This window comes from Phalacrocorax aristotelis, chromosome 1 (assembly GCF_949628215.1).
Source record: "Phalacrocorax aristotelis chromosome 1, bGulAri2.1, whole genome shotgun sequence".
Lineage (NCBI taxonomy): Eukaryota > Metazoa > Chordata > Aves > Suliformes > Phalacrocoracidae > Phalacrocorax > Phalacrocorax aristotelis.
In genome coordinates this window covers 100,228,361-100,251,935 of record NC_134276.1, presented here as the reverse complement: position 1 = coordinate 100,251,935, position 23,575 = coordinate 100,228,361, and the positions used below count along the sequence as shown (strand labels likewise).

General features: G+C 42.8%; 1 protein-coding gene across 1 annotated transcript; it reads left to right on the top strand.

The window, feature by feature from the left end:
- Positions 1-3: 3 nt before the first annotated feature.
- Positions 4-16,110, top strand: ETS2 (ETS proto-oncogene 2, transcription factor). The gene is made up of 10 exons (XM_075099868.1): positions 4-408; positions 3,911-3,982; positions 6,963-7,083; positions 8,992-9,111; positions 9,559-9,759; positions 10,567-10,650; positions 11,456-11,698; positions 11,844-12,107; positions 12,801-12,919; positions 14,452-16,110. The coding sequence occupies exons 2-10, from the start codon at positions 3,911-3,913 to the stop codon at positions 14,665-14,667; spliced, it is 1,440 nt and encodes a 479-aa protein (XP_074955969.1). The 5' UTR covers positions 4-408; the 3' UTR covers positions 14,668-16,110.
- The last annotated feature ends 7,465 nt before the right edge of the window (positions 16,111-23,575 follow it).

Below are 23,575 nucleotides of genomic sequence, written 5' to 3'. Positions count from 1 at the left end.
GCGAGGGCAGGCGGGCGGCACAGCACGGCTTAGCACGGCTCGGCTCGGCTCGGCTCGGCTCGGCACGGCACAGCACAGGCGTGGGCCGGCGGCAGCAGCGGCTCGGCCAGCAGCGCCCACGCACCCGCCGCCGGGCACCCGCCTCCCCGCCCTCCTTCCTCCCGCCCCTATTCCTCCTCCTCCTCCTCCGGGACTCTCCGCTGGGATCAACCCGCCGCTGCTGTTGTTGTTGGCCGGCTCTGCCACATCGAGGATATTTTGGCTCCCGGAGAGGCAGCGGCGCCTTTTTTTTTTTTTCTTTCTTTTTCTTTTTTTTTTTTTTTTTCTTTTTGTGGGACTCTGCGTGTGGTGCCGCCGGTGCCGGTGAGGGACGCCGAGGAGCGGGCGAGCGCCGGGCTCGGGGGCCAGGTGAGGCGGGGGCGGCGGCGAGGGGAGGGGGGCGGCGGCTCGCCGGAACGCACCGACCCGCTCCGCCGCCGGGGGAGGGGGAAGAGGGGGTCTGGTCTTAGCGGCCGCCCCGGGGAAACCGGGCATCGCCCCCGGTGTCCCGTCCCCGTCCCCCAGCCCCCCACCTCCGCGGGCGGGGGCGCGGCCGGACCCCCTGGGTGACCTCCCCCGGGGGCGATGGCGGGAGCCGGGGCCGGGGAGCGGGCAGACCCCGTCGGCGAAGGGGGCGGCGGCGGAGGCCGGGGCCCGCCCGGGAGGGGACCCCGCGGGGCTAAGCCCGGGGGCGGGTGGGGCGCGTTGGAAGCGGAGGTGGATGGGGATGCCTTGTGGAGGCGGCTGCGCGCCCGGGAGGAAGGGGTTAATGGGCAACGCGCACTCTGGATTTGGTTAGTACTTTAAAGGGACTTAAAAAATGTTGGGCTGTATGATCTCCCCATCTAACTTTTATGTGGGCGAGCGTGTCATATGTGTCAAAAGTCATACCAGCTCTCGGCTATCTCTCTCATCAGTGCTCGGGGAGCCCAATAGCTGCATGGGGGATCAGTGCTGCTAAGGCAGGCGGTTGTCTCTTAATCTGTTGGTATGAATTTTTTTTTGTCTGAAAAATTTGCCATTTATAAGAACAACAACAACCAGATGCTCTCTGCCCGCCCCCCGCCCCCCCCCCCCCAAAAAAAAAAAAAAAGAACAAAACCAACCCAAACAACCCCAAACCAAAAAACAACAACCCCAATCCCCCAAAAACCCAACAGAAAACCAATGGCGGTGTGTTGCGGACACTGGCATCGTTTAATTCTCCATGTGGATGATTCCCAGCTGAATCCAGCTGTGGGCAAGCACCTGGCTATTGCTGAAAAGAGGTTGATTGGGATTCAGGAGTATTAGTTAATAAGTGCCTGATCCTGTTGACCCTGTTCTGGTTCACCCACTCAGCTATGCGGGGGTGTTGAAGAAGGTGTCCTGCCAGTTAAACCAATTATAGCTGGCAAGTAGCAGTCATCAGCATTAGTGGAGGAGTTGGAAGTGAGGCCCAGTCATATCATGCCATGCCCTAGTGTCTTTTTCCGAACTTAAACAGGAGCTTTCCAAGTCCAGCAGAAAGCCAGCTTTAACCCTTTGTGTCATGAAAAGCCATTATTGCCTTTTCAGCTCCGCTTGTCTTGTGATACCTCTGTAAGGGTTTAGAGTCTCAGGACTGGAAACTTGTACTGCAGATAGTGAGAAAGTTGATGTACAAAGAGCAAAGACTATAGAAATTCATAACAACGTGAGAGATTTTATTGGAGGAAGAAAACTGGAGTGTCACAAAGCATGCTAAAGATCTTCATGTGTTACTAGACTGAAGCTTGATGTCTAGTTTTCCCTAAGCTGTGTAGCGCACAGGCAAGGCCACGGAACAAACGCACAGCCTAGCATAGAGAAACAGCGACTTGGGTTAATGAGCAATGGCCACATAATGAAGACTTCATATAAACCTTTTGCCTCGAGGACCCTAAACACTTCGAAAGAAAGAAACAAACAAAAAAACCAGGAAGGAGTGAACCCCAGTCCTTTTTTTAGTCAATGGGGAAGTTCCTAGCAGGATTTGTGTAGACGCCAGGATTACACCTGAAAGCGTCAGAAATCTTACTTGTAGTCCTAACAGAGGATCAGATCTAAAATTACTGAAAATATGTATGTTTTCACAAATACTTTCCTATTGGTAAGGCTTACAGCTAGTTATCCCTAGACCAGAGCACATTTCAAAGGCAAAACAAAGGGTGTTAGAAATGGCCATGGATTTTTTTTTTAAAAGTCCAGCCAAATGCAAGGATAAACAGTTGTTCAAACTGGGGCAAATTTAACAAAAAGATTAGGACGCTTGCTGAGTTGAGACTCATGCTGTGTAAAATTCTTTGCTGCTCAATGAGATGTGTAATTTATATAAAATATTTGTACATGCTATATGAGGTAAAAACCATCATTCAGTAGATTGCACTTTTAGGTAACGTTAATGAAGTATAAGTCCAATATTCCTTTCATAGTGTTGTATTTTATTTCAATGGTAACCCACATACATCTGATAACAGTGAAGTTGAAATGGGCATTTCAGGTTAAGGACTCTTGAATTTTAAGTGATGAACTATGTAAGAGGATGAAAGGGTTCCTTGTCTTCGGCTGTTGGATGTTTTTATTTTCCTCTTTGCTTACACAGATGCCTTTTGAATGTCTTATCATTTTCACTGGCTGAGCTTATTTTGTTAAGCTCCTAATTTGCCATCTTTTTCTGAGTTTAAGATTGTATTTTGATTTCTGCTTGTGTCAATGTGACTAGCAAGAGAACTTGCTTGTAATACGTGATCGCAGTTTTGTGGAAATATTAAGTGTCCTATGTGACTATTTAAATACAAATGCACGTTTTCAGACAGTTTCTGTGGAGCAAGAGAATTTAGCCCAATGGTGTGGAAAAGGAGAAGGAAAATTGTTGAGAGACGACTTGCTGCAGTGTAGCCTGATAAGGTATCATTCACTGACACCTGAATTACAGCATCACAATAAACCTGAACAATGGCCATAAAACTGGGTTTATTCCTTATGTTTGATCTCCTCCATAGGTCAGTAAAAGGCTATGAATCTTATCACTCTTTTCCTTAAGTGATACATAGGCGAAAAAGTTATACAGGCCTCACACAACCCTGTTTATGGTAATACAGGTGATACGATATAGCTTTGACTTTCAGTAGCATGAACACATTGATGGTGCTCCCATATCAACACTTAAAAAAGGGTATTTTACTGCATAAACCCTTTTCAGTTAAAACTTAGGCCCTCTAAAGCTTTATAAATACGCTAAACTCATGTTTACAAAGTGTGCAAGATAACACAGTTTGGAGAGGCTTTGCCTAGCGAAGGAAGCAGGTTGCCAATACTGGGTATGGGCTTCAATGATTATTCATAAAAGGGTGAATGTTAGTACGTGAAGGTGTATTGCAGTGTGCATTCTGTTACTTCTCTTCCTTGCTTTGAAAGCCTAAGTCCAAAGTGAATCATGCCATGTGAGCAGGAATATAGTAAGCAAAAATAACACAAAACCGAATGTTTAAGGTAATAGGTGAAAGTTGGAAAATATCGCAAAGTGATAATACTTGGTGGACGAAGGACTTCTGTAGGCTTTTCAGACTAACAGAATAAGCTACTAATAAGCACTGGGTATCAGAAGCTAACCATCCTCTTGTTTGCTCATTTCATAAAGCTTTTAACACCAGTGATGCCTGTGAAAGTTCTCCCAGTTAAAAAGCTGCTTAAGCAAGATGGGAATTGTTCCTTGTGTGGTCGGGATGTGAGCAATGAAAAGGAAAGTTTTTTCCCTGTGTTTCATTCCGAGAGCTGTTCAGTAATCTGTACTGAAGCAGTGCGATACATCTGTTAACATGCTTGCTTCATCGGTAGCAACACTTTTCATGTGACCCCTGTTGTTTTTCAGATGAGTGATTTTGGGATCAGGAACATGGACCAAGTAGCTCCTGTGTCTAACATGTACAGAGGAATGCTCAAGGTGAGTACTCCTGAGCTGTCACCTTCTAAAGCCAACTTGGGCATCTCCCAGCTAATGCATTTATTGTGTTCTTATTAATGCTGGCACAATAATTGTATAACCATGCCAAGGTGAACACAGATACTCAGGTTTTAATTGCTTGCTTGAAACTCTAATCTTCCCACTGAGTTCAGTAGAGATGTGAAAAGCATAACTGAAATAGGAAGATGTAAATCTTGCACCCCAACCCTCTCTCCCAAGGAGGTTCCCTCTCCATCCCCCAAATCCTAAGAATTTGAAAATAAGAGGTATACAAGAACTGAGTTCGAATTTGTTGGAGTTGGTGGAACTTTGCCTAAATAAAGGTTACAGGATTGGCAGTAGGGGTGGTATTTACATCTTTACCTTGATGAGCCTGGCAGAGGGCTTTTCTGATATAACTGGTTAGGTCTGATTTGTTGAAGAGCAGGGTATGAAAAAAGTAGGTTATTTACTACCTGCAACTATGTGAAATGGAAGCTCAATACATTGTAGAAAAGAAGGGTGGTTGTTAAATATATTTATCTTTAGATAGACTGTGTCTCTTGCCTTGTTTTGAAAGGAACTTGGAAACCAAAAACAAATGAGAAACAGACTATAAACACTTGGTATTTAAGGGCTTCCCTCCTCCCAATTAATGCAAGTTGCTTTTTAATCCCAGTATCAATATTTTACGCAGCATTGATTAATGTCAACCTAATAAAGGTTAGGAAGACACTTTCTGCTCTCACTACCTTTGAAGAATGTCCATGTTTTGAAGAATCAGCTAGTGAGACTCTGGTACACTAACTTCACTGATGTTTTATGTCCCCTCTTAGCTTTCTCTGCTGCCCACAACAACAACAAAATCCATGAGAGATCCCCCAACTTAGCAGCTGTGTGCTCTGTGACACAGTGGTTCTAATTCAGTATTCAGTTGTCATATAATTAAGTCAAAATAGAGGCCTGCATTCTACTATTTTGTAGCTGTTCACCTTTTTATTTTGTTCTGTAATAATTATTCTTACGTATGTTGCAAAGCTAGATAAAACAGTTGCATAACTGCTAGGGCAAGCATAATTTATTCTACGTTGGGTTTTTCCCCTTTTACTACTATTAAATTGAGAACCTGCTTAAACATTAATTTTCTCCTTTTTGAAATATGAAACTAGCACAGTATGGATTTTACTCATTCACATGCCACAGCATTTTTTCCAGTGACTCAGGATAAGGGTCAGCTATTTACACAAAACGCAGGAGTTTCCAGATTGTGTTGAAAGAACTTGCCCTTTCTTTTAGGTACTAGCGATGAGTCAGTGCTTTTATCTAGTAACCTATGAAGAATCTTTTACTAGCAGATTTGGCAATTGCTATTAACTTGTTTCATTCAAATCTGAGCCTTGTTGTGGGTCGGCTTTGACTCTTGTTGCGGGGGGTGCCTGAACAAACCGTACGCAGCTTGTCTCCTCTGGCGAGCGCTCAGTGGAGACTTCTGAACCCAGTTAACAGAGGCAGGATATTGTTTACTTCACCAGCTTTTTCTTCTGTGGAGTGTATGCTTTCATAACGTATATACTAGGGTGCATTGCACCTTGTTACAAAATACAACTACAAAAATTGTGGTTCCTTGTTTCTTACTAGGGTTAAGGTAGGTTGGGGAGGGGGGTGATAAAAGGCACCTGATGGAAAAAAAGACTCCAAGCCACTTGAAACTTTGTGGTGGCATAAAAAGGAAAGTTAGGGAATGTGAAGAGTTGTTAATACTCATTTGCTATTCCAGAAACATAGATCAGGTTGCTTTTGCATCGCACGTGAATACTGCCCTGAAAAATCTTTGCCTTGTCCTCAGCTAAATCCTCTGACTTGGCACAAGCTGGCAGACCAGTGGATGCCTAAACCAAATAAGCATTTGCAAGTTGCCTTTGTCTCCAGCTCCCTGAACTGCAGTAGCTGCCATGAGCAAGCTGTTGCTTCCCAGAGCAAGGCTCTACCTCAGGTGCTTTTGAAAATCTCAGTGGCAACTTTTATCCATCCGTGCCTCTAGATACTACAGATATGGTGTCCTTGTGACTAACAAGCAAGTTGCATAATTTGTTTTTAAAGTTATTTCCTCCTCTGGTAACATTCCCTCTGACCCCTGAAGGCTAATGTGGCTGGGGGGATCTAGTAAAAGTACTAGTATTTCTAGCATACGTAATTGACACAAATCAAGTTTGGAAGAAGTTAGGTTTTCAAAAAATAATATTTATTGAATGATACCGATAAATGGTGGAATCCACTTTTATCTGGAACATTTTTATCAGTGCTGTTTATCCCTTTCTATATAATGAAACTAGCAGATAATGAAACCAGTGGTGTTTCACTGAATATCTGATCACTTGAAAGACTGAAAAATATGGTAGCTGGCAAATCCAGTAACTCAGAAGTAGAGAAGTCACAGCAAAGGAGTAACTTCTTTCCTCAAGTCCTGTAAAGCTGGCTGTATACCTTCAAGTGATGTGGGTCAGATTAAACTTTTTATTTAAAGGATTAAAAAAAAAAAAAAGCTGTGCTGTAGGTTTTGCACTGGTAGGGTTTTTTTTGCATAATTTACTGATCCTGCTTCTGCCATCAAGTACTCGTCAAGTGGATAGTCTTTATAAAGGGTTAAGGGAAAAAGACAAACACAGACACACAAGAATTCTCTATTGTTAAAAGCGTCGATTACAGGAAAACGAAGAATATACTTACTTGGGTTTACTGTAACCTGTAGAACATGCCACCCGCCTAGCACTGTGGTCTGAATGTTAGTAGTTTTGCATTTGTGTACAAGAAGCTATGCTATTGTGTTGTTTATGTTTCAAAGGCACGTAAGCTGATTCAAGACAGTGGTTGTGCATGACCTCCAGATCTAGGAAACCTAACCTAGCCGCTTCCTAGCAATGAATTTGACAGTGCTCTAGCAAAATTCTAACACTTTTTTATTTATTCTGTTACTTTGCAGCGTCAGCCAGCGTTTGACACCTTTGATAGCTCACACTCTCTCTTTGCTGGATATTTTTTCTCACTAAATGAAGATCAGACGCTTCAAGAAGTACCAACAGGATTTGATTCTACTTCTTATGGTAACTCTTCACTTTGTTCCTTAGTCCAGTCATCAGATCAGAAAGAAATTTGTGGGGTCAGTCTAACGTTTCACAGCTATACTTTTACAAGTGCAACACAGATTTCCCTACAAAGTGCTTCAGTACACAGACTACTGTGTACAAGCTTGATTTTTATACATATGAGTTGCTCTGTGGATAGTTGCTGTTCTCTGTACTGAAAAGGAGTGGGAACTGTAATTCAGTAGCCTAATTGACTGTCAGGCCATGGAAGAAGCCTTAGTAGGTATTAAAGCAGAGCTAAGAGAGTTTGAAAATTTAAAAACAAAAGAAAAAATTGTATGTGTATTTAAACTTGCAACATCTCAAGCATAATTAAAATGAAGTGTTCTGTGAGCTCCTTTCTCGATCCTCTGGTGTTAAATCCCAGTATGTTTTACTCCATGCCTTAAAAAACAGGGCAGGGGATGTTTACAGATCTGATCTCTCTTTTGCTGTTGTTGTTGGGTTTTTGTTTTGGGTTTTTTTTTGTGTGTGTGCGTAGGACAGTACCTACCAAGACTTCTCTACAAATTCTTTTCTAAAATCCCTGACAAAACAGGAAGTTTTGTCCAAAATGTAGATATTTTACCTGATGCTGCCTTTATCTCCCCTGGAGGGGGCAGGGGCAGGCAATAATCCTCAAACCTCTGAAAACCACCAGTCCTTTTGTTCTAATGTGATTCTAATCGCTCACCCGCTCTGGTCAGCAAAGCAAGTCCTAGCAGATATTACAGATGGGTGTGGTAAAAACAGAAGTTAAGCCTGAGCCGGTAATGAGCTCCACTTGCTGGGTCAAGTGGAGCCTGTAGATAGCCTAGGAGAACGAGAAGAGCCGCACAGCTTCCTGACCTAACTTGGAGTCTAAGTTCATCACCTTTATATACCCTGCCACCGTTATACCTCTAACACAGCAGAGCTCCTTCAAATGCACCCAGTGTGTGAGCTCTCAGAGGGTCTCAAATGTTCAGGGATGCAGTAGCGAGTTGGTTCGGTTGTCTTCAGATAATTGCTGACTTAATGACACCAATCACAAACAAAATGTCAGTAAAAGGTCTAGGCAGTGCAGTTGGCTATCTTCAACTTCGAAGTTTTTCTTTCAGAGTAAAATGAGGCACCTTCTGGTGAAAATTGTCCAATAAGAAAGGCTGAGTGGAAGCCAATTTTTTTCTTAAAATGGAATGTACTTGCAAATTTAAAAATCAGTTAAGCAGATTAGAAATTTATACTGGCATAGGATGATGCTGACTTTGGGTTTTGTTGCATTGTTTAGGCACTGGGTATCAGCTTGTTACCAGTCACACTTGTTGGTTCAGACAACAGAATAACCTATTGTACCTTGTATTTAGGTGATTGAGAGATGCATGGGAAGCTTTGAAATACAGTCCATTGGAAAGCAGTGTTAAATAGTGCAAGCTGGTTCTTCACAACCCTACGATCAGTTTTGTAGCTCTCAAACTAAATGAAGACTCTCTGGGGTTACAAGGAAGTCCGAGGTCAAACTATTGGTGACGAAATAGGAATAAGCAGTCTCATGTTTCCTTTAAAAAAAAAAAAAAAGTAATAGTAAAGTTTACTTGCAGCAAAGGAACTTTATGGAACTAAGAGTAAATGAGGACCTACATCAGGGAAAGCTGCAAAGCTTTAATTTAACAGGTTGCAGTTTTATCCAACCAGAGGCACAGAGATTTTAGTGTTGATATATCAAGTTGAAGACTTAATATATCAGAAAATGGATCTATGCTGTTTATTTCTGTTTTTAATATACCTACTTTCTAGCATCCTTTTCTTATTCTTCAAATAGCGCAGCAAAAACCTGTCACTCCTTTCACTGGCCTAAAAGTTAATGTATCTCTATTTTTTCCCTTCCACCCTTTTTCTTTCTCATAGAGTCCAACAACTGTGAATTGCCTCTGTTAACCCCATGCAGTAAGGCTGTGATGAGTCAGGCCTTGAAAGATACTTTCAGTGGTTTCACAAAAGAACAGTGTCGGCTGGGTATCCCAAATAGTAAGTGTTTTCTATTTATAAGCTCTTTTTTTTAATGCTAAGGAGGAGGCTGAATAGCAGCTCTTTCAAAAGAGAAAGAATGATGTCAGTAGGAAATACAAGAATGGATCCTATGTGAATCTGGCACAGCTTGACTTGGAGAGACCAGACTTGCTGGTATTAAAAATGGGTGCATGGAGAGCTCATGCTTTGGCAGCATAAGAGAGAATCAAGTAAGCTGAGGACATCGCTGATTACAAGTGAATGCAGAAGGAAAATAGAGGACTGTTTTGGTTTGGTTTTTTTTTTGTTTGGTTGTTTTTTTAATTCAAGAATACATTCATTCTGAATTCATTCAGAACTAAGTCACTTGGGTAAACAAATTTTTTCATTCACTGCCTTCTAATGAAGATTATTTGACAAAGGTCAGGCGTTATCTCTGAATGCTGGATATATTCTGTCTTGCAGATCCCTGGCTGTGGACTGAACAGCAAGTTTGCCAGTGGCTTTCATGGGCTACCAATGAGTTTAGCTTGGCAAACGTGAACTTCCATCAGTTTCTTATGAGTGGCCAAGACTTGTGCAACCTGGGCAAAGAGCGTTTCCTGGAACTGGCACCCGACTATGTGGGTGATATTCTGTGGGAACACCTGGAACAGATGATAAAAGGTAGTTACAGAGCCAGAAAGAAGTTTTGTTTTAAGGCTTTTCTAATGCAAACTGAAATGGGACTCTTAACACTTGTTTCACTATGAAGGATTTTTATTACATATGAAAACTCAAAATGAACTTTAAAGCTTGGTTAATAAAAGCATTATCAGAACAGTTAATACATCTTGATATGTAAAGTACAGATGGAGATATTTGCAGAAATCATTCCGTGTTCAGGCTGGGTACCTATTGTGGTCAGGTTTTGTTTGGAATAATCATTGAAATAAATGAGATCAGGATAAGGCTACTGTAATACCCCACTTAAAAAAAAATAACCAAGAGTTGGACAAAAGCTGTTCACTTCTTTTTGGCAAGGTGTTGGGTTTGTTCCTTTAATGTAGTGTTTTGAGGTAATTCAGCGAATGAATGTAAAGAAGTCAAAGACACCTAGAGGTGTCTGAGGTGAATACTGATGGTATTGCTAAAACCCTACATGCAGTGCCCTGTGAGTTCCGTTATGTTTGGAGGGTAACATTCAGTAGTTGCATACAATAAGAACTTGGATCTTAAAATGCAATGCAGTTGTTGTTGTTTTTAAGTTTTGTGTTAAAAATCAATTGGTGTCATGGTTTTCAAGCCTATTGGAAGTTGGTTAGGTTTTTTGGTGTGGGTTTTCAAGAGAGAATGCAGTGCAGTGTGTTTGGTAAAATTTATGTGAATGACGGCCCCCAAATACTTCAGGGAGTCAGAAGGCTTTCGTGGCATAAAGGTCAGATCTTTAAAACCATAAAATGAAATTTTTTTTTTTTTTTCTCCTCTCCCCAGACAGCCAAGAGAAAACACAGGATCAATATGTGGAGAACTCTCACCTCACCTCAGTTCCTCACTGGGTCAATAATAATTCCTTAAGTAAGTATTTTAAGAAATTTGACATTTTACATCTCTCAGTCTATTCTAAGCATGTCACAGATCCCAATTTAAAAACAAACAAAAAAATGCGCTAGAATAATTACTGTGCTTGAGGGAGAATGCTTGCCTTCAACTTCTACAGCTTTCTTTCCGAGTATTGTTTAATTGCTGTCTAATTCATGTTGGAAATCTTTTGATGAGCAAAGGCTTTGAGAAAATCACATTTCCTCTTGGTATGCCAAAACCTACATCTGTGGAGCAGAATGACCACTCCCACCTCTAGCAAACTTAGTAAAAAACTAACGTCACTGGGAGCAGCAAGGGTTATGCTTAGGCCTTTTTGAAGACTCTGGAAGTGTAATAGAGCTTTTGAAAGTGTGTGGGATGCAGTGCCAGCTCCCTCAGATTGTTTGATGGGTGTTGTATTTATTCTACATCAGTCAATCTCTAGCTCAACCTTACTGCAACACTTAATGATGAGGGTCTTACTCAAAACCACTTAAGCTTCTCCAGCTTTTTCTGTAGCCCTGTAGTTTCCTTGAGCAAACGATAGATGTATTTGTGGTTGGCAAGTTATAGAGGAAGATTTACAGAACCTGATTTGGAGCCCATTATATGGGGATCTTCTTACTGAATTCAGTAGCCTTTCAGCTAGGTCTGCAGCATCTATCACTCTCTTAATCAGATTTTTATGGGAAACCTACTTCTTGATGGCAAAACTGTAGTGAGGTGCTAGAGGTGTATTAGACTGTTTAAGAGTCTGTGGGGAAAATCATCTAATTAATTCTTTTATTTCTTTCTTCAGCTGTTAATGTAGATCAGAACTCCTATGGTATACAAATGCCTGGATACCCTAAAGCTCTCAGTTATCCCAAACCCGGTCTCTTGACTGACGTCTGTCAGACTTCCACAGGACAGAATCTCCTCAATCCAGAACAAGAGTTTTCATTGTTCCCTAAAACCCAAGCAGATGCTGTTGGTGTGAACTACTGTGCAGTAAATCAAGATTTCCCAAGAAGCAATCTGAACTTGCTGATAGATAATTCTGGTGAGTTATCTGCATGATAACCATGGGTCCAAGGCCTTGTTCTGTATGTCTTTTCCTCCTTTGCATAATTTATATATACAAGCTAGATTGAGGGGGAGAAAAAAAACCAACACTCTTTTTTATGTTGTTGTTTTGTTTTATAAAGGTAAGCTTAGAGAACATGAATCTAGTGACAGTGGTGCAGAAAGTTACGAAAGCTCAGATTCAATGCTACAGTCCTGGAACAGCCAGTCGTCATTAGTGGATTTACAGCGTGTGCCATCCTATGAGAGTTTTGAAGATGACTGTAGCCAGTCCTTGTGTCTAAGCAAACCTACAATGTCTTTCAAAGACTATATTCAAGAAAGAAGTGATCCCGTAGAGCAAGGGAAACCAGTTATACCGGCAGCAATTCTAGCTGGCTTTACTGGTAAGTAGTGAAGCAAAATGGTCAATCCTCTTACGTAACATCAATATTCTCTATGAATGTGTATGGTGATAAAGTTGTGCAGTTGTAAGGTATACCTTATAAATTGGTTAGGGACCGCTACTTATGAAGAGTTTCAATTTTAAATGTTACTGAAGCATCCTAGGACTATCCTTCTAAAGCAAGAACAGGCAGCTACATTAGAACATGTAAAAATCAAGTGCATTTTTTGATCTGTTTGAAAAAGAGGGAAACTTGGACAAAGTCTCCCACACTTGGGAGCTTCTGCAGGGGTTGGCTTGCCTGTTAAGACCTTCTTCCTGTAGTCCTTGCTGAAATTGGTTTTTCCTCTAGAGCATTTGCCAAGCCAAGGACTGCAGGATAAGCCCTGGAGCTTGAAATGCAGCTGGTGGGAGTGAGGGCTAAGGGATCCATATGAAAGGGAAAGACATAGCTTTTGTCAAATCCTGTATTTGTATGAAAAAGCTGACTTGTTTTAATTTGAACAAGTTTAAAAGCAGATTTGTGTTGTATAGAAAAACCGTAGGTTTCTTTCTCATATTAAAAAAAAAAAAAGTAAATCGGAGTAATTGCAAGGTCTATCCTGTGATATGATTATGGTCACATACATTGGTGGTGGTAAGAGCTTGCAGAAGTACTAATTGTGGCCTCTCCCTACTCCCTTTCTCTCAACAGGCAGTGGACCTATACAGCTATGGCAATTTCTTCTGGAGTTACTGACTGACAAGTCCTGTCAGTCGTTCATTAGTTGGACCGGAGATGGATGGGAATTTAAACTTGCTGACCCAGATGAGGTAAGTGGCTAATTGTGATGAAAAAAAGATTTAGGATTTGCCATCTGTGGGCCTAGTCTTGAGTATAAAGCATTTACACGATCAGACACTTGCTGAAATATCTTCATCTGTAAATGGTTTATTGTACAGTCAGAATTGCCGTGGGATGTTCCCTCCTCTCCTCCCACCCAGGATATCAGCATTTGCTTGTAGTTAGGAGAACACATTGTGTAGCTTGAAACTTAAAGGTAGTATACAAAATTCATTTCTTTTGACATTATAATACTGTGGGTTAGTTTACTGGATGTAGTTGAAGCATCAATGCCTGGGATTGCATGAAGGCATGGAGAAAATGCACCCTCTGTATCACCATTAGATACACAGCAAATATGGTGGTGCTGCTTTTGAGATATTTTGGGAACTTACAGCTTTAGTGATTAAAAACAAATAGAATGCATTTTCATTTACTGATACTGTATCTGTAAGAAAGTTATTGCATTAAAAGATGTGATATAAGGTTGTCATGGTTCAGCCCCCCGTTGGCAACTAAACACCACGCGGTCACTTGCTCACTCCCCTCACCCTTGTGGGATGGGGGAGAGAATTGGAGGAGCAAAAGCAAGAAAAAAAAAAAAAAAAAAAAAAAAAAAAACTTGAAAAACTTGTGGGTTGAGATAAGAACAGTTTAATAATAATGATATTTATTGTTATAATAACAATAAGATAATAAAAAGGAAAAAAAATAAACACAAACGATACAACTGCTCACCACCCACCGACTGATGCTGCGATTGCTGCCTCCCCCCCCCATTCGGCCAGCTCCTCCCAGGTAACATACTGGGCATGACGTTACATGATATGGAATATCTCTTCGGCCAGTTTGAATCTGCTCTTTTGGCTGTGCCCCCTCCCCTCCCAGCCTCTTGTGCACCCGGCAGAGCATGGGAGGCTGGAAAAGCCCTTGACTAGCACAAGCACTACCCAGCAACAAACAAAACATCTGTGTGTTATCAACATTGTTTTCGTACTAAGTCCAAAGCACAGCTCCATGCCAGCTGCAGTGAAGAAAATTAACTCTATCCCAACTAAAACAATGACAAAAGCCCAGTGAAGTCTTTATTAAAAAGGAGGGGGGTTGGAAATCATTAACCGCAAGGAACTACTTCATATCATTCAACTTCCAGTTAAAGAGCTGTTCCATTCTGCTTGATAGCAAAGAAATAGGTAAATGGTGACTTCTTGAGAGAGGAGACTGTATTTCCTGTGAACTTGTTCTCCTTAAATATGTTTTGACCCATCCACTACAAATAGGTGTCCTTTTAGCTGCTATTTGCTATCAGCCACTTTTTCTTCTGAAGCTGCTGCTGATAGTTGTCTCAGAGCATGTTCAGTTACGGAGTCAGTTACCAACTCTTACCTGAGTGTGAGACATCCAAAGCAAATAAAATGCTCTGACTGAGAGAGGGTTTTAATAACTGTGTTTATCAGCTACCAACTAGAAGAACACAACTTGAATAAACTCTTTGCATTTTGCTTTCTTTTTGGACTGACAGGTGGCACGGAGGTGGGGAAGGAGGAAAAACAAGCCAAAAATGAACTATGAGAAGCTCAGCCGAGGCCTACGCTACTATTACGACAAGAACATCATCCACAAGACTTCAGGGAAACGCTACGTGTATCGCTTCGTGTGCGACCTGCAGAACCTGCTGGGGTACACGGCGGAGGAGCTGCATGCGATGCTGGGGGTGCAGCCTGACACGGAGGACTGAGCCCGAGGATGTGATGCTGCAGGAACGAAGATCACGCGTTGGGACTGTGTCTGGGAACCGTCTGCAGTCAGTTCTTCTGGCTGTTCAGATGGGTGCAACTGTTGGGAAATAAGGACCTTAACTGATTTTGTAACCCGGGAGAGCTGGAAGGAAGTGGCCTTATTTCATCAGTAGCTTCGGGTGTTGCCATGTTGTGCACTTGAGCAGCATGGAAGTGAGCACAGACCCTAGCTCTGTCATGAAGACATGGAAATGCTCTTGGGTTAAGCATTTCAACTACCTGTACTGCCATATAAAGCATTTTGGCTACTTACACTGCCATGTAATAATGGGTTGGCTTTAAAACCAAAGGTTGGATGAGAAACCAGTGATGCAGCAGAACTATTAATTCAATATCTTAAGATACCATCGTCCTTGCTTACATCCTATATCAGGCAATTTATTAAAACAAAAAAAATTATCTAATTTATTTTAAGTAAGCAGTAAGGAGAATTGATATTAGTTTTGTTTTAAAGCATGTTTTAGTATTATTATTACTCCAGAAATGTGCTGCATAGGTACATAAGCACTCTGTGTCCAAAACCAGATGTAGCAACTGTTAACAAAAAACAAAAAAGACCCTTTAAAGAAGGGAAGGAAAATCATACCATTTCAATATTCAGTTTGTATATATTCTGTGATTCTCTTTGAAACTCTGTAATGTTCCTATTTAACAGATACTGTATAGTGTAAATTAAACTAATTGTATGTGTGTTTTGAAATAGGATGAATGTAAACTTATCAAATGTTTTTTTTCATGTTTGTCTAGGATATACAGCCTTCTGCAAATATTTAATTGGCCTGAGAGACAACATAAGTGCTCAGTATGCATGCATATGGTATGCCTATGATATGAAATGGGGGGGCGGGGAGGGAGGGCTGGCTCAGTCTTTTGCCAGGACTGAAGCTGGCAATTCTTTGTGCATTTTGGCATTTTTACAAGAAACTAATGTAATATTCTGGGACATAAAGGGCCTGTTTGTGGTTTCTTCCGTAACTGAAAATGAAAATATTAATATGGATAAAATTACCTTTTTTCCTTTATAGATGGCATATGTTTTTCAACCTCTATGCATGTCCTTTCAAAAAAAAAAAAAAAACAACCAAATTTATATACAAGCCTTATTTTTTCAGTTGACTTGTCTCTTCTTCCTGCAGTTTATCCTGTATGATTAAAATATGAATTCTATTTTTGGAAATAACTGTGACTCCTTTTCAAAGATCAGGAGGGATTTATGTAGCAGCTATTTTTACTGCAAAAAAAAAAAAAAGAAAAATTCACTGGAAAAATGTAATTTGTAAGAAAGCTTTATTTTTTATCTGAGCTTGATGTACACTAAAGTGTGTTGTACAGTGTGAGAGGTTTAAAAATGAGTCTTCATTAAAACCTCTTGAACAAGAAAACAGCATGTGTCGTTTTCAGTTTGGAAACTTTCCAAAAGGAGTTTCTTTTTGTGTATTTGTTGGTTCAACTTTTGTCCATCCTACCACCACCCCACTAAATCCCTACAGGAGGAACAAAAAAAAAAAAAGAAACCCAAACAAAACCACCACCAAACCAGCCAGACTTACAGGTGCAGAGGTCTTGCTGGAGAAAATTTTGCAAGAGTGAGTAGGCTGATGGTCTTGAACCAAGCTAAATGTATGCACCCACTCTGTGTTTAGATATAAATTCAGGTTAATGTCTTTGTGCTGTGCCTCTGAGAGAAAACTAGCAGTTCTGCACTGTGTTGTGAATCAGCATGTAAACTGGTGGGTAAATATATGGAAGAACAGAGGCATGCTAAGACTACTTACACTTAAACTGTTCCTGATCCTATTCTCTACAAAGGAAGCTACTGTCTTAACTGTAGCTCATACTCTTTTCCATTCCTCCATCGTACAGAATATGGAAACATTTCCTTTTAAGCACATATTTAAAAAGTAAAAAATATAGTTATTAAAAAAATAGTACTTCCCCTAGACTTTTTGGTCTGTCTTTCTACCAAACTGAGGCCATGTCTTGATGTTGCTTTTGCTGTAGTCACCCTGGCTTGGCAGCATGTTAAAACCTTGGAGAAAAAGGATGAGGTTTTCTGAGAATCTGATTTTCTGAATGGGTAGAGCTGAAAGGGTAGGCACGCGTCTTGCAGTATGGCCATGGTTTTCTCTGAACGTTTGCAGACACTGTCCTTCAGCCTTACTTTTCTTTGTCCCTGTGAAGGAAAAGAAGCCTCCCCCTTCTTCCCATCTGTCCGTCCATCGATCCATCCATCAGCCACTGTTGCAGGCCTAGATGCATCTCAGTGGGTGCTGGCCCACAGACTGGCCTCACACTAACGATGGAGAGGATGTAAGGGCATAAAGACCTTGCAATCTCCTGAGCTGAGCCAGGGAAAAAAAAAGAAAAAAAAACACAAAACCCTCAAATCGGCAAGCTCTCCTGGGCTTTGGGTAACACTCTTAAAAAGGTAGTGCTACATTTTACCAACTCAAATGACCTGCCTTTGAGCTGTGGTCCTAATGAAGGGAGATACCTTATTCTGCAGGAAATAATGTATGGCCTGTGACAATTAATGTATTTTTTCCTCTGGGTGTCTTTCTCATGTATTGACTGCAAAACTCTAATCATACTCTCAACCTGTACAAGTTTCATTTTCAATCCATTTTCCCTGCTTCCTCATTTAGACCGAAAGTTTAGTTGCCACTTTTGTTACTGATCAGTATTGGCTTCAGCCTAGAGACTAAAAGGAAGTTGGTTGTTTTCTTCCCTCAGCAGAAAAAGAAATTGCGTGATAGCAGAAGTAACAAAGCATTCCAATACATGCAACCCACGTTAGTGCGTCTTTCAGGAGCAGAACCTCGTATCCTGCACTGAGTTAGGTCAATGCAGCAGTCCAGGCTGTAACCCAATGTGACCCAGAAGACAATTATTAAAGGATATTTTGTTGCAGCACACACAGAAAACACCACTCTGTTTTCTCAGCCACCCAGCATCAAAGAGGCTGTTGAAAGCAGTCTGGCTGAATTCTTCACCTCCTTCAGGACATGCCTCCTTGCCCGTCCAGCTGCCAGCTTTCCTCATGAGGCAGCAGTCAAAATAAAGTCTTACAGTTGGCACCTACCCATGATTGGCATGTCACCTCTAATAACAAAGTTCGACTTCAAAGCCTTCTTTCCTCTGGGTTTGGGGTTGGTTTTTTATTTTTAATTCAAAAAAAGGTAGAATCCCATCCTAAGTAAAACACTGCCTTCAGGCTGGGAAATCTGTGAGCCACAAACACTCGATGTCCAGGAGGCTCTTCTGGGAAACATCTGTCTGCTGCACCCTATTCTTACACTCGCCTTAGGTCTTAGCTGTCGGCCACCATCAGGTACAGGTTAGGAGCATGAGAAATGGGGCGGATGATGGATCACATCCCAGTACTATAGCTCCACCGGTGGCAGGGGGATTGAGTAAACCTGGCCACTCTCTGCTGGTCCATTCCCCATGGGACCCACCAGTACCCCCCACAGTGTTCGGCCTGTTGGAGGGGACACGCTGCACCTTTCTTTTACTACTGACTTAAGGACTTCTTGCCTTGTCTGGCTTATAAGGAGCCCCCTTGGCCACTCTTTGCTGACTTATCCTCAAATATTGGAGACCAGGACCTCACCCATGGTCTGAGGTAAGGATACACCAAGGTTTTGCTCAGCAGCAAAACAAAGCTCTCTTCCTCATGGTACCTTCCACTTTTTTGGTGTTTTTTTTTTTTTTTTTTTTTTTGGCAGGCCAAGGTGGCTGTTATTATGCTAAGGACCAGGAGGGCTGCTGCAGGATTCAGTCCTCCTTCTGTTTTCAGTTCCCAGCTCTTCCACTGGTTTCTGGGTGGCCCCAGGTAAAACACTTAATGAGTGAACCTCTCTGACAGGGCTTCTGCTCTCCTAGTATAAAACTCATTCACTTACCTTTGTGCATGCAACCAGCAGCACCAAGGTGGTGTTCAGCTGAATCTCTTTTGGGTTTTCCCTCTCCACGAGTAGGCTGTGGGCTAGCACTCTTGTGATGCAGAACCATATCCGGCAATGAACAAGATCAGCAGCAGCTTGTACAATATGGAAACACAGCATCTGGCCCTCAAGAGGGTTCAGTAAAGTGCTCTGAAACTACAGTACTCTATATATGTCAACCAGACACTGGAAATTTTTGTAATTTTCCTCAAAAAGCCTCCTGAGATTGAAAAGGAATCAAGAACTATAAACCAATTTACATGTTCACAGCACTAATGGAAAGCCTTTTTGATGCCCTCTCCAAGGATGGTCTGAATTTTGACAGAGTAAAGAATTGATAGATCTTGGCCATCGCAGTTTATCTTGTGTCTCATGTTTCTCTTTTTCTCTGTGTGAAGTGGGGCATTAGTTGAACCATCTGTGTTCACACAGCCATGTGACTGCAGCAGTGCTTCATATGCTAGACACGTGAATGCTCAAAACACTAAAAAGGGAATAAAAGGCATGCCTGTAAGCAAGAAGAATAAAAAATTCAACCCAGGGTGGACAATCTTTGAGAAAGATATCTAGTATCTCATTTGCAAAGTGTGCCATGTGATGTGTAGTCTGGAACCATACAATATGGGAAGTTATTAAAAATAAATAACATAGGTTGGCCAGTGAGAGAATAATCTGTTCTGTGCAAATTGAGATTTTCAAGTGATGTCTCATTTATGAATAGAATAGTTTTGAGATAATTCTGCAGTTTGAGGAGGAAGCATTGGATCTCACCACTTTTCCTTCTTCTGCCTCTATCTCTCTTGGCATTTATGATGAGGTAAATGATGTGCTTAACAAAATATAATGACTAACAAGTATAATAAGTATAATGAAATCTCTGCACATGCAAAAGGGTATGTTCTTTGGAAGATATTTTTCCCAGAGGCTCTCTAGATAGGTAGTAACATGGCCCCGACTCCCGTACAGAAAGTTTGCCATGATTTTCTGCATCATGACCTCAAATGAGAGAGCAAATGAAAAAATCCTGATACAATTCCTGTGAAGCCTGCATATCCAAAAACTATTTGTTCTTTATTTTCTTTCACTGTGAGCAGAACCACAAAAGAAAACAGGTTTGTCTATGCATTACTTAACCTTCAGTGCCTGAGCTGCGGAGGGAAACCCAGAACCCAGAGAGAAGTGGGCAAGGTGAGCCAGGAGTATGTGGTTTGTAAGTGGAGGGAGCCATCATAGTGAGTGGTGAATCCCTCCCAGGCCAGCCCTGCCGTGTATCAGGGCTGGCTAACCCTGCTCTCCTAGCCCCATCCCAGGTATGCACATGTGGGGTTAAAGGTGACACACAGGGGCTAAAACCTGTAATCCCTCTGGAAAGCTTGTGGCCATAGCCTTCCTTTCCAGAAAACCAGGGCTGGAATCACCTTCCTGAAGCACGGCCAAGAGGGATGGTGGTGGAGCGATGGCTCCCACTCCACTTCATGTAAAACTTGGTCGCCTGCATGGCGAGGTCTGGGGTGGGATCACTCTGCCACAGTAGGGTTCCCAGCACCCATCTCCCACCTTGGCCCTCTGCGTGAAGTGCAGAAAAGGAGGAGAGTGTTTTCCATTAAATGGTTGCAGGTTAAAACTCAGCCTCAGGTGCAGAGACCAGAACTCCCTCTCTTCTTCAGCTAGATGCCTGATTATTAGGCTAAGGAGACCTGTCCCCACTTGCGCTGCCTCTCTTTGGCCCGTTGAATCTTGAATCAGTCTTTTTCTTTTTCTCCCCTTCTTTTTTTCCCCCCCCTAACAGAAGGCAAAGAGCAATCTAGCAGATGCAGTTCTTCCATTTAGCTTCCTCCCATTCACAGGGAGTTTTCGTTCTCTTACAGGGTGCTTTTTGCCCTGCGGAGGAAGAGGAGTTCTTCCAAAAGAAATATAATTCCTCCTACATGTCTTTGAACAGACCTGTTTGTTCGTTTTTTCCCCATCTCGAGTGCCAGCCCCTGGGAGATGCCAAGAACCCACGTCTCTTGCTGAAGTCAGGGCTGGGTCCCAAACCCCCTGTCTTGTGCTCTGCTTGCCCCGCAGCCAGTAGGGACAGTTTCTGCGTGAGGATGAACTGGTTTTGAACAGTTCCCCCAATGTCCTGGGCACAACGCTCCTTTTCTTCCTCATCAGGACTCTATGTCTGCTGGCTTCCCAGCTTTTTTTTTTTTTTAAACAAATATGGGCATTGTTGTTTATGCAGGGAAAATTCCACTTTCTCCTAAAGGGGCTTTGCCAAGATCTCAAGGCTCAGGATATATCTTTTCCACAGGCAATGCCTTCCAGAGTTCACAGATCCCTCCTTCTCTCTTTCATATGCATGAGCACTTTCCAATTACACATTTTTAAGCAATCTCTAAAATCCCCAGCTAGAGCCCAGCACTGTGATTAAGTCCCCAATCCATGGCTCGTGCTTTGTGAGGGAAGGAGATTCCTGCTAGCAAGGAGCAGTGAGAGCCACCAGCAAGGCCAGCGCCTGCACAGTGCTCCCCATTTCTCTGCCTGATCCAGCCTCAGAAATGGTGGATTTGCCATTTCCCTTGGAGGACCCTTGTGCAGACCTTACCTGCACTCAGTCAAATGCTGTTTGGTCTCATGGTGCCTGCTGCTAAGTCACAACCACCACACCTCTCCAGTGGGTTGGTACAATTACTTCTCAGTGGTGGTATTGCTATCGCCTGTATGTTTACCAAACCTTGAAGCCCACAGTCCAAAATTACACTTGTTAGTGGTAACCCCAGTGTGTGGGCAATTTTAGCCATCTTTGTGTGACTTTACCCAGGTCAGCTGTGTCCAATGACTCATTCAAAAAAACCCATCGGTGGAGACCACAGAGGTCCATATATGCTCTATCTTCCCTTCCTAAATGAGTGAACCTTTCCACAAGTTGAAGCAAGAAGATGTTTACCAGAAGCTGGAGCACTGGTGGTGCTGCCAGATCCCTGCAGAGCGCAGCAACCGGAAAAGCCAGCACAAAACGGCCTCGCAGGGCAAAGCTTTCCACTGCAGCATGATTGGGCCCAAGATGTTCATATTTTATTACATCAATTTTTCTCCAAGAAATATTAAAATGCTCTCACTATCTAAGGAGGGGGGGGGGGAGAATAAAACACATGAGCTGCCTAGCTATCCCTAAGCAACCTATCAAATAAAACAATAAACTATTAGCACACAAAATGGCTTTAAAAGGACCCACAGCAGTTTCAGACCATCAGGGGAAGAATAGGAATGGAAATTATTCTGAAAATTATTAGTAGTACCTTAACAGCAGCCCCTTAATATCTCCCACAGTATTCTCAGTCATTAGCGCAGCCGAGCTGCTGCTCCATGCCAATTACTGTCCCTGTGTTTCCATCCACTTGATTTGCAGAGGATCCAGCTGAAATGAGATTTTAGTGAAATTCTGCTGCTCTTGCAAGTCTCCAGTGCAGCAGTAGAGGTGGTGTTGGAAGCTCTTCCCATAAGGTGCTCTCCAGAAACAGAGTTTAAATGTGGCTCAGACAAGGAACTGGCCACTGCAGCTGCATTTCTACAGTTTCTTCTTCTCACTAATGGAGCTGCAGGGGACCGGCAGGAGACATTTACAACATCCACACAAGCCAAACTGTCTAGGGTTTGTTCAGTTTGGTTTTACCTCCTCTTTCACCCTGTGATAGCACAAAGTGCCTACAGTGTGTAACTCTCACTATAAATGCTTCATTACCATCAACAGGTAATGCCTCCTTATTCATCTAATGTAACACCTAAGTTGGCCCTGCTTTGAGCAGGGGGTTGCACAAGAGGTCCCAGCCAGCCTCAGTTATCGTATATCTCAGTCTTCTGTTCATAAAGGCCCAACTAATCTTTCTCACTGATATCTCAGGGTTGCGGCATGGCAACAAGGACAGATGCTGACAGTGGCTGTCCATTTTCTGATACTGCCTTCACCCAACTACATGAGGAAAGTTTGCTGTGCTGAGACAGGAAGTCTGTAAAATTCATGCCTCGGCACCTCCTCAGAGGGTTGGAAATGTTAAGCCAGACATTTTATAGAGGGCCCTGCCCTAATCTGAGGCCTGAGACCCTGCATGGTGGTGGGGAGCTGTGTCAGGTTTAAAGGTGCTGCTTCATCTGTGGGGGTCTTGGTCAGGAGTTGTGTCTGCAAGGTGGGAGAGGTCTAGCAATAGTCGGTATAAGAAGTCTGTGCAGACAGCCAGTTCTCAAATTACTCATAGAGGCCCTTGTTTTGCTTTGGTTTTAAGTCACCAGGCTAGCCTGGACTCTTCCACCCAGCCATCCAGCTGGAGATCTGCAAACACTAAAACAAGACAGGGAAAAGGGGGGACATGGCTTCTGCCTTGTCCTCAGCCTGGCAAAGACCTTCCCTGTCCCAGCTGCCACCACTTGACTTCTCTTTTACCACAACGTTTTTTCCCCCACTTCCAGACAACTTGGAAGGGGCCGGGAATGTGAGCGGAAAGTGGGTCAAGATCCTTATTGTTCCTTGTTCCTGTGTGTGGGCGGTAAAAGAAATACGAGAGCCGCTTCTTAGCAGGCCTCTTTGGCCTGGCTATAAATCAGAGCAGCTCCAGCGGCACAGCCCAGGAAATACCCAGAGCGCATTATCATTCCCGGATGGCCATCCCCTCCGCTCCCCACCCAGCTGTGAGCTCTCCGCATGCCCACTCCAGCTCACACCTGCCCATCCTTGCAAGCTGGCGCAGGGGGCACAAAGGGAGGAGAGGGGAGAGAGAGGCATTGCCTTCAGCTGCTCCATGCTCCCAGAACTCTCTGAGGACTGTGCAGAGCAGTATGCAGGGCCCTGTCTGCAGGGGAGAACCATGCTTTCATAAAACAGGGATTGAACGTCAAGTGGGGTCTGCATTCTGGAATAACC